A 12,168-nucleotide genomic window follows, 5' to 3' on the forward strand; every position below is an offset into this window, starting at 1 on the left:
AAAATAATGAGGAAAGCAATAGTTGCAGTTCTAGTGTCTAGTATGAAAATTCTCAAGCTGTATATAAAATTTTCGATGAACCGACAATTATGTTTGTGGCAATGTGTGCAAAAATATTCGGAAGTGCTCGCACACATTTACGAAAGCGCCAAGTGCTACCGAACACATTAAGAAGAAGCAAATTGGTCTGCTGGCAAGTCAGACAGTAACTGAGATCCGCGTCTTCGTGTTTTGTTGCGAACTGTGAAAAATGGAACCGGATGCTATGTCGGCTTAAGCATTCTGAAACCAAGATAAATTTAATAATGCATGTATTTACTTTTGATTCAAAAGCATCCGGTACGAAAGTAACTGTTAGTGCTGTTCCACGTTCGGACTGAACATCAACAAATTTAACGGCGGACAACATCAACACACACTGAAACTGGCGTCTGTTGCTGAGATTTACATTGGAGGAAATGGAAACAGCATGGGCCAGTGTTAATGCCATCGCTCACAAAGAATATTTCACCTCAACTTGCCGCTCGCAGATCAACTGATGATCACTCGGCGACACGAATAAATACCACTGAGAAACTCTTAACACTTATCACCTACATCTAGCTTCCCTGCTAACCATCATCATAAGGATGAAGCTGAGTGCTGCAGCTCAAAATGGAGTCAAAATTTTAGATGACTTCGACAAAGGCATATACTATCGTCGCCTCCATTTAATACTTACATTCGAAGAAATTGTTGCCCCTTGTTTTTTATTTCTTTTATTACTAGCATCACTTCAGATATTATGCTTTTTGTAGATGCCCAGTAAATTTCAACTGAGTGAGAGGACAATCTTTAATAGATCTCTACATGCATATGACAGTAGCACAAGTGTCTCCTTTGAATGCCTCTATGACAAAGTTCATAACCGTTGCGGTAAAATACAGTTATTAACAATGTGACAGTAAAGAGAGCTCCAAGAACACGTTTTCCACAACCAACAAGGGCTTAGAAACCAGCAGACGAAAAACCACGTTTACAATCTTATTCTAAATTTGTTGAGTCTTTATGTGAAAAGATGCAACCTGTTTACACGCTGGGAAACAATTACAAGGACACTTTTTCGAAACCCTGTAATTATCTCCCATTGCGACTTTGAAGTTAGAAATTTAGTTCGCGATGCTTACAACCTTCCTCTGGAATGGTGCAGACGCGTGGCGCCCTGGGACCTGATCCTCCGTCTCGCAGACGTTTCAATCAGCAAGGCGTCGACACACAAACAAGCGGCAGAGCTTAGAAGTTCATGTCTTATGACACTTCTGCGATGGAGGGCCGAATCGTGATGCCCAAAGCTGAATTCGCGCGGTTTCCTTGTAGATGGCCGAAGAAAACGTTTCAGACACACCAACGAGAATCAACAAGGAAAAACCTTAGAGGATGGCATAAAGGGTGTCAGTGAAACCAACCTCTTCCTTGGGGTGTTGATACCACACATTTCGCGGTCGAAATCGACAATTCGCAGTGTGATGAGCATCGAGACGAAGTTCTTTGCAATGTTGACCTCCCTGAGGACGATTCAACCCTTTCCTAAGTACATCATGCTTTAGAAAACTCATTGCATAGAAATGCAGTCACATTGCACTTCAAAGGGTGCAGATTTTACCCTAGTGTATAGAGTGGAACTGCCAGGGACCATTAAAAATCATCCAACGAAATTTGAACTTCACCTGCAGCAGCAAAGGGTGTTTACACTTTTTCATCCCTCCTGTTTCGCGCGCTCCTGTAGCGCGATCATGGAGGGGTGCAACATTGACACATTCGTGATTAAAATGGCGAAGAGTCCCTCTAAGACCCCCAGTTAGGCAATACCCTCGGTGCCACCGAGCCGCCTTTGCTGAACACTTTACCTGTACAGAGACAAAACTGCGATGACAGTGCTAGGCGCCTGCAAGCAGGCAATCCCTTGACACCCCTGTGAACCCAGATGCCTACTAGGAGTCGCAAGAGCAGCAAGCTTGCCTGCAGGCACCTAGGAGTCTATTCCCGTTTGTCTCTGCACAGGTATATTTTTAAAGAGCTCAACAAAGATGAGCAGGTAGCACCAAGGGTGTCGCCGCAACTGGGACTCTTGGAGAGTCCCTATGCCGTTTTACTCACGCACGTGTTGATGTCGCACCCTTTTGTGATCATGCCACAGGAGGGCGCTTAGCAGCAGACCTGAACAAGCATACGCCTTCTTTGCTGCTTCAGATCACGGTGCGACTGCTACGGTCGCAGGTTCGAATCCTGCCTCGGGCATGGATGTGTGTGATGTCCTTAGGTTAGTTAGGTTTAAGTAGTTCTAAGTTCTAGGGGACTAATGACCACAGCAGTTGAGTCCCATAGTGCTCAGAGCCATTTGAACCATTTTTCAGATCACGTTCAGACTTCGTCAAATGGTTTTGTCTGGTCCCTAGTAGCTCCACCCTGTACACCAGAGAAAAAAGGTAGTACTACTCTCCAAAGCGGTGTGATCACGTTCAATGGGGTTGCTGACAGCAAGAAATGGGGTAGTTTCAATGAAACCCTTTATGCCACCCCTAAGATCTTTTCGTGTCGATTCTGACGGGCGGTGTGACTGAATGTTTTCCATGGCCACATATAATAAAACCATGTAATTTCAACGCTGGGCGTTGTGATTATGACCTCCAAACAGAGGCGCCAAAAGAATGGGTGGAATGTGGATAAGAAGGTGTGAAACGGCCGTACCGTTGTGTCACACTTCCACGGTAGCGTTGGGCAGAATTTCTGGGAAATTTGGTGCCAGTGTGCCACTAACCCAACTTACAGGTCAAATCAACTTCTGAACTCTGGCCTTTGTTTGTCATGCGTCAACACCTTGCTGTGTGAAGCGTAGCCGAGCCCGAGAGTGACGTCACAGCGCGCCAAGCATTTGCACAGTTACAAAGGAAGGTTATAGGCACCTTTGAGCCAAATTTCAAGCCTCTGCGTCGCCACGGGAGCCAACTGGGATGTTTCGAAGAAGTGAACCTTTAATTGTGTTGAGCAATCTAGTTTTTGATGAAAAAATTCTGTGATTTGAGTGTTGTGTATTCTTCGACGAAAAGTTAAAGTCCCGACACTCAAAAGAGTGACAATGAGTGCACAATGGAAACTGAAGTTTCCATTGTGTACCAGAGTTCCTTGCGACGTGTCATTGCCAAAGAATATCCTAAAATTTCTCTGATAAATGCCCAGGGTTCCTGTCTCAATTTCCTTTCTAATGTGTGTTAAATGTGGGGACAATGGCAGCATGTGACGCGTTTTTCAACCTGTAATTCCGATAGCCCTCTCTGCTACTATGTTGCCGATTCTAGAAAGTAAGCAATAAATTACGTCCTGTTCATTAACAGTATTGAAAATATAAGAAGGCAATTCAAAGACGGAGTGAGGGTAACAGTTAAACACTTGGCCCATGACAAGTTTTTTGTCGTTAGAATACACTACTCAAGTTGAAGAGTGTTTTTTTCTTTAGTTAGCCTTCGGGACTCGCGCATGCAGTCATCTCAAAAGTGGAAAGTCATTTCTGACGATACGCCTGTAAGGACAGCACAACATCCAATCCCCGAGCGGAGAGAATCTCAGACCAGGCGGAGAATCTGCTTCGGTTAACATTCCGCCGCGTCGATCGCGCATCTACTACATCTGCTTAAGTGATCACCATGGCATTCACCTTATAATATAAGAATATCAAGGGAAACCTAAATCGAAGTGGTCAGTCGGAAATTTGGTCCCATATTACCCATTTCTTAACCACTGCACCACCTCACTCTGTCCGAAACAAGAATAATATTCTACACTTAGCGAAGAAATGCCACTGCAGATACTGCGGAACGTACCAATACCTTATGCAGAAACATGGAAGTCGTGATCGAATAAGAATTGACTGTGACCTTACGTGCCAACTTCACTTTTCATCATTCTTGGATTTTCAAACTTCCCAAGATTGATTTCTAAAAAGATTATCATCATTACCGAGGGAGATCATTTTTAAAAGTGAACTGATATGGAGTTTTCATGAGTAGTGCAATTATATTTTCGAATTTAAACGGTTAATAGATCAGAAAGAAAATAGCTACACTGGGTACTGAGACGACGTTAATAATACTTACATTTTGCTTTTGTGTTGCTGGTATATGATGACAACAACGTAGATCAGGTATTGGCATGATCTGAGTAGCAGTTTTGTTTATATAGAGGTTTGAAGTGTTTGTGTGTTTCGTTCAAATGGATAATCCAGACTACAATTCCGCCTTAAAATAATTTAATTTGGACAGTTTAACGCCAGCGGAATCTCATTAAAAGATGTTGAAGTTTTGTAAGGAGTCTAATCGTTAAAATTTGTAGCTGAATAAGACAGTAAGATTAGAAGTATTTCCCTTGTGAAGATTATCGACGGTAAAAGCCTGTGGAAACTGTAAATGTAAACAGGAAGTGCTCAATATGGTATTGGAGATCGACAGAATGACGATCAATTTCAATGAAATAACTAACGCCGTGCACATATCGAAAGAAAGAGTACCAGACAGTACACATGCGTAATTAAATACGATAAATCTTGACGAAAAATGGGTGCTACATTTGTGGAAAACATGATAAAGAATTTCTCAGAGATGTTTGGACCGTTCTAGAAAGGTTCAAATTGACTTTACGTCAGAAGTGAAAATGTACACACAGCAATGAATAGAAGGCTGTAACCTTGTGGGGAAAGTATTGTAACTAGTTCGCATGCAAAGTATAACTGAATAAATCAGTACAGGATATATGCTACGAAGGCCTCTGGACGAAGTGAATGATAGGTATTTGAATTGTCACTGACGTCGGAACAGACACAGCGTACTTTTCTTTCATTTTTATTATTTTTTTTAAAAAAAGAAGTAACAAAGGAGCCATAATTCATCAGCGCTTTAGCCACTAACACACCAAACAATATCATCCAAGTATTTATTGGTCAGTACCATGCGTGCCTTACCTTCCACAGTATGGAATGCAGCCACTGGTCACGAGTGTACGCGTTGTTCGCCTGGAACAAAAGAGCATTTCAGTTACGGTGTTCAACTTCAGAAGATCTGCACATGCAAAATTACGACTCATAACTACCCACATAACTTCAATATCTCTACTACCATCTTCACATTCTTGTAGAAGTATTCGTGCACTCATGGCTATACTTAACAGTGTTTTCTTAGTTTTTTTCTGGAATCTATTAAAATTACATGCCTACTAACTTATTTTTTAACTTTTGTAATTATGTTTTTGCAATTATACAGCTGTGTTGCAAATACAGAAGAAAAAGAACTGAATTACTGCTCAAGCAGAGCACATAGCAGGAATTTACTCGTGTTGTCAAGTCTAGTTGAATTTATATTTACTTGAAATTTCCAGTGTACCGCTCTGCGTCTTAAGGCAGTCTTCCTTCATATTTCGATTGCAATCGAAAAAATTACTTAAGTATCAATATTAAAAATAATTTTTTCGTAATTGGAGCGGTATCTTATTTTACATCTACATGGAAGTCTTGTGATTTCCTCTGCAAACAAAACATTGTACACATACATCACATTACTCACAATGCTTTGACAAGACAAATACAACACAAAATATGAGTATTATGAGTTCCTTGGTGGTTGAAGAGCAGTTACTCTACGAGGCACAGCGTATTTAGGTAAGTTCCTATTTCTGCTGTGCCGTTGCATATCACCACACTGCAACATCTTGCAACGACATTAGGTATATTATTTGTTCTTATTTTTCCATAACATGTTACTAGTTACTGAAGCTGTTACTGAAGTTTTTACTGATTAGGATGCCGAGTAGCGTTGCTTTATAGACGAAAATTGTGTGAATTTAATATACACTCCTGGAAATGGAAAAAAGAACACATTGACACCGGTGTGTCAGACCCACCATACTTGCTCCGGACACTGCGAGAGGGCTGTACAAGCAATGATCACACGCACGGCACAGCGGACACACCAGGAACCGCGGTGTTGGCCGTCGAATGGCGCTAGCTGCGCAGCATTTGTGCACCGCCGCCGTCAGTGTCAGCCAGTTTGCCGTGGCATACGGAGCTCCATCGCAGTCTTTAACACTGGTAGCATGCCGCGACAGCGTGGACGTGAACCGTATGTGCAGTTGACGGACTTTGAGCGAGGGCGTATAGTGGGCATGCGGGAGGCCGGGTGGACGTACCGCCGAATTGCTCAACACGTGGGGCCTGAGGTCTCCACAGTACATCGATGTTGTCGCCAGTGGTCGGCGGAAGGTGCACGTGCCCGTCGACCTGGGACCGGACCGCAGCGACGCACGGATGCACGCCAAGACCGTAGGATCCTACGCAGTGCCGTAGGGGACCGCACCGCCACTTCCCAGCAAATTAGGGACACTGTTGCTCCTGGGGTATCGGCGAGGACCATTCGCAACCGTCTCCATGAAGCTGGGTTACGGTCCCGCACACCGTTAGGCCGTCTTCCGCTCACGCCCCAACATCGTGCAGCCCGCCTCCAGTGGTGTCGCGACAGGCGTGAATGGAGGGACGAATGGAGACGTGTCGTCTTCAGCGATGAGAGTCGCTTCTGCCTTGGTGCCAATGATGGTCATATGTGTGTTTGGCGCCGTGCAGGTGAGCGCCACAATCAGGACTGCATACGACCGAGGCACACAGGGCCAACACCCGGCATCATGGTGTGGGGAGCGATCTCCTACACTGGCCGTACACCTCTGGTGATCGTCGAGGCGACACTGAATAGTGCACGGTACATCCAAACCGTCATCGAACCGCATGTATCCCGTGCCACCCAACGTGCTCTAGAAGGTGTAAGTCAACTACCCTGGCCAACAAGATCTCCGGATCTGTCCCCCATTGAGCATGTTTGGGACTGGATGAAGCGTCGTCTCACGCGGTCTGCACGTCCAGCACGAACGCTGGTCCAACTGAGGCGCCAGGTGGAAATGGCATGGCAAGCCGTTCCACAGGACTACATCTCTACGATCGTCTCCATGAGAGAATAGCAGCCTGCATTGCTGCGAAAGGTGGATATACACTGTACTAGTGCCGACATTGTGCATGCTCTGTTGCCTGTGTCTAGGTGCCTGTGGTTCTGTCAGTGTGATCATGTGATGTATCTGACCCCAGGAATGTGTCAATAAAGTTTCCCCTTCCTGGGACAATGAATTCACGGTGTTCTTATTTCAATTTCCAGGAGTGTATTTCGGTATTCTTGTGTGTTGGCGCGTTACATTGTTTGAAGTGCGTGGCTTTAATATATGCGAGGATTGATGGATACAATGCAGTTTGGCGTAAATGAACTGGTCTAGGTAAAATTAATTGACTTGATTGAACTATGGTGGCCAACCTTAATAGGTTCACGATGAAATACTGCCTTGATCACAGTTGAACATAAGATGGAACTTCCCCAATATTTAGGGTATAGTTGTGGCGAATACAGCGTTTGACTTTCCATTTACTATGGTCGTCTGTGCTAGTCTGATTGACGAAACGCTGAACGGACCGAAACTTACAGCCAAATTAAATTTTTTACGTATCGCCGTACTGAAATTATTCTAAGACTCTTGGTGTGGCGTAGGCCGAGATATTATAAATGTGAGTAGTTGAGAAAAAAATCTGTTCCTGATTATACTACGTCGATTGACAATTTGAATAATCCGGTTACAAGTTAGAGTTATTATTTACAAGAACAATGATTGAATAATATTAATGGATTCACTATCAAGCACGTAATTAATGATTTTCTCTCTTGATTCCCTGCTGCGCACATACCATTTTAATTCTTCAGTTAAAAATGCGTTATGTGACTGGTAATACGAGGGTCGGTCAAAAAGTAATGCCTCCCATTTTTTTTCTACTTAAAAAAATTAAGTTAAGTGAAAAATTTGAATTTGGCGCCATTCCTCAAACCTTCTTCTGCAATCCACTGCAGTAGTAACTTTCTGTGTCAACAGGTGGCAGCACAGCAGAAGTTTGTAAGATGGCCGACATCGATGTTCGTTTGAGACAGCGTTGTGTGATTGAATTCTTGAATGCAGAAGGTGAAACGCCCATACGCATTCATGAAAGACTGAAGAAGGTGTATGGTGTTGTGACAGTGGATGTCAGCACTGTTAGACGATGGGTTCGTCGTTGTAAGGAAGCTGAAGGGCAAACACCGTTGACTGACGAAAAGCGGAGCGGCAGGCCGGTGAGTGCAGTGACTCCACACAACATTCAGCAAGTTGATGACATCATTCGTGGTGACCGTCGGGTGACTGCAGATGAAGTGTGTCGCATTATTTCTCTTAGTAAAGGCAGTGTGATCACGATTATTAAACAATTGGGGTACTCAAAAGTTTGTGCACGGTGGGTTCCAAGAATGTTAACCGATCAGAATAAAGAGGCAAGGAAAACAATAGCCTCCCAACACTTGCAGCGCTTCCGTTTGGAGGGAGATGAGTTTCTGAAAAAAATTGTGACCGGGGACGAAACATGGGTGCATTTTTTTGAACCCGAATCAAAGAGGCAGTCAATGGAGTGACGTCACACAAGCTCGCCGAGGAAGAAAAAATTCAAAACTGTGCGATCGGCAGGGAAAGTTATGGCAACAGTTTTCTGGGATACAGAGGGTGTGATTCTGGTTGATTTTTTGGAGCAGGGATGCATAATAAATTCTGTTCAATACGTCACAACCCTCAAAAATCTTAAAGCACGTCTTCAGCGAGTTCGCCCAACAAAATCAATGGCAGATGTTCTTCTTTTGCATGACAATGCAAGACCACACACCAGTCGTCACACCTCTGACGAGATTGTCAGAATTTGATGGGAAGTTTTGCCTCATCCCCCATACAGCCCTGCCCTGGCACCATCAGACTTCCATCTGTTCGGGCCACTAAAAGAAGCTCATCGTGGGATTCATTTTGAAGATGAGGAGGCCGTCAAAACATCCGTGCGTCAATGGCTTAGGAAGCAGAGCTGTGATTTTTACCGTGCTGGGATACATGCCCTTGTTCAAAGATGGACCAAAACTGTAGAGATGGGCGGAGATTACATTGAAAAATGACAAAATGATCCTCAATGTTGTGGTTTTCAACCTATGTAATTGCATTTAAATTTCCTGACAATTAAACGTAGAAAAAAAAAAGGAGGCATTACTTTTTGACTGACCCTCGTATGAACGAGTAAACATCTCCCTCTGAGTTTCTGGATGGATAGTTTACACTTTTTGTGTGTATTACTGTGGGCGTAGTTCCGAAAAGAGTGTGTAAGTAACAGCAGTAACCTGAGCAAACATTAGGTGAAATTTTTTGTGTCTCTGAATTTAAGAACCGACTTACCGTATAAGCAGTGAGTTTGTTATGAAATAGGGTAGCTCCTTTTAGACAAAGCAACATATTCAAAAAATTATTTGTTGTTCTTACCACACAACGTGGCAACGGCCATGCCGCAGAGGATACACCGGTTCCCGTGAGATCACCAAAGCTAAGCGCTGTCGGGGGTGTTCGGCATTTCGATGGGTGACCATCCGGGCCACCATGCGCTGTTGCCATTTTTCGGGGTGCACTCAGCCTCGTGATGCCACTTGAGAAGTTATTCGACCGAATAGTAGCGGCTTCGGTCAAGAATCCCATCATAACGACCGGGAGAGCGGTTTGCTGTCCCTCCTATCCGCATGCTTCACTAAGGGTGACACGGCGGTCGGATGTTCCCGGTAGGCCACTCGTGGCCTGAAGACGGAGTGAATGACACAACGCTGGGGCGGAGTATGAGGAAACTATCGTCTCCGTGGGGAGCTGGTGGAAGAATTTGTTTTGATACGCAAGACGGACACATGGCGCATGCAGTGGGAGTACCACGCGGGAATTTCAGAGTAAGATAATAGGAGGGTTTTAATGCTGTAGTATCTTCGACAAGTAAATGATGGCGAGAGCTTACACTTTCGAAACGCACTGTTGTGGGTAGCGAAGAGCAATTTCTGTGTTTGGAGTAAGTTCACAGAACAAAGTGGTGTAGCAGTGGTAGCAGGTGTTTTCATGATCCATTACGACTGATCTAAGTCAGGGTAGTAATCCTTGTTCCACAGATCATGAATACGACATTTCGGAATGACGTGCAAAGTGTCACTTTAACGTGTTGCGTTCGTGACAGTTGGTTGTACGCAGTCAGCGTAGTAGTAAGGTAGGTGTGCGTGGAAGCATGACAAAATGACAGAGAGGACCTATCGTGTTTGGACGTGCAAATTAGAGCACCGGGAACGAAGTTATCCTGTTTGTTGGTGTGTCGACGCAGACTATCTGAAGCGAACAATCACTCGCAGCCACGTAACATGGCGTGAGAACAGTGGTCGTAAAAAGATAACGACTACAGAGACCTGGGACGGACGTCACGAGCTGACAATGACAATCCGTTTGAAACGCAATACAAATTGCTTGTGCCCACGAATGAGGTCCATCTCAACCAGTTTCCGAGCGAACATTGCGAGAAGACCTACATGCAATGGGCATCTCGTAGTCAGGCAGGGACAAAATGCCATTGCTCACTGCGGCATTTCTTCAGTCGGCCAAACTACGCAGAAACTAGACAGAAGCTATGGTCTGACGAATCGCCATTTTGCCAAGGAGACGAGCCAATAAGGCGTATAAAAAGCAGTACGTGGAGATTATTAAGGGGGATAGGACGTCAAACGGGCCGACTTGGAGCAGGAGAGGCATCACAGAACATTTTAATTTCCAGTCTCTATACTTTTACAAATAAATTCATAAAAACTTTGTCAGCATGACCAGGAAGGATTCAGAATTCACGTTCATTGCAGTGGAAGTTCGAAAACATAACAAAATAAATTTTTTTACGTGTGAAATTTCATCATTTTTTCGCTTCATACTGGCTGCATTTGTTGCTATAGGTACACTTTTCTTCATAAATTAGAGAGATTCTTCGATGAATTTTGCGCATCTTGCATACCATACTTACAGGTGCATGAAACTCTAGAAATTATTTAATTTATGAAAAACGTATAAACTGTTATATTTTAAACTTAATGTTTAGGAAAAACACCAATTTTATAGTTAATTTCATAGATTTCGAAAATTCTATAGTTTCATACACCTTTAAGTATGGTTTGTATGCTGTGCAGAATTCACTGAAGAATCTCTCTTACTTATGAAGAAAAGTGTACATATAGTAACAAATACTGCCATTAGTAAGTGAAAAAATTATGAAATTTCACATGTAAAAAAAATTATTTCGTTATGTTTTCGAACTTCCACTGCTATGAGTGTGAATTCTGTATCCTTCCTGGCCATGCTGACAAAGTTTTACGATTTTTTTTTTTGTAAAAGTATAGACAGTGGAAATTAAAATGTCCTGAGATGCGCTGTCGTGGGTGGTCGGCACTTGAATGGGTGACCATCCAGGCCACCATGCGCTGTTGCCATTTTTTCGGGGTGCACTCAGCCTTGTGATGCCAATTGAGGAGTTATTCGACCGAATAGTAGCGGCTTCGGTCAAGAATCCCATCATAACGACCGGGAGAGCGTTTTGCTGATCCCACGGCGCTCCAATCCGCATGCTTGTCCTTGAGGGACAAAATCTGGGCACACATTCCCCCTATTGTGTCATCAGAGACCATGTGGGAACCAGCTGCTTGCAGCAGGATTAAGGTCATGTATGCCCCTGGGCAGACTGCTACCGATACCATGACACCACTAAGCATGGCTACTCTGTTGCCTTCAAAGGGTTGACTGCAGAATGGAATGGCATTCTGCTGTCCTCAATTATGTGAGTAGGGGACAGGGAAGTATAATTTTAATGTATCTGTAGAGTTGATGCCATCTCCATTTTATCTCATGTAATATTTTGCATTCTTTTAACATATTCTGTACAAATTTACTTAACTTGGTTAGTATTCTGAAATACAGAGAGACAAGAGAAATATTGTACTGACAGACACAGTTTTGGAATTAACAACAATGTTATTAGTTATCACAGTAATCAAGTAAATGTAAACATTGCCAAGACTCAAATGAAGACAATGATTACAATAGGACAAATGTGGAATTAAGAGCAGTAATATGATTTGTGGAAATTTGAGAAAAAAACACAGGGAATGGCAATTGAATCTCAATGTAGACAAGTGTAATGTGCAGTGAATACATGGAAAG

General features: G+C 43.5%; 1 protein-coding gene across 1 annotated transcript in view; it reads right to left on the reverse strand.

Annotated features, from left to right (window-relative positions):
* LOC126273015 (C-Maf-inducing protein-like) overlaps positions 1-12,168 on the reverse strand; it is an 879,384-nt gene that overhangs the window by 142,740 nt on the left and 724,476 nt on the right. Inside the window, exon 3 of the mRNA XM_049976389.1 lies at positions 4,991-5,041. Within this exon, the coding sequence (XP_049832346.1) occupies positions 4,991-5,041 (51 nt within the window). The remainder of the gene's footprint in view (positions 1-4,990; positions 5,042-12,168) is intronic.

Source organism: Schistocerca gregaria, chromosome 5 (assembly GCF_023897955.1).
Source record: "Schistocerca gregaria isolate iqSchGreg1 chromosome 5, iqSchGreg1.2, whole genome shotgun sequence".
Classification (NCBI taxonomy): Eukaryota; Metazoa; Arthropoda; class Insecta; order Orthoptera; family Acrididae; genus Schistocerca; species Schistocerca gregaria.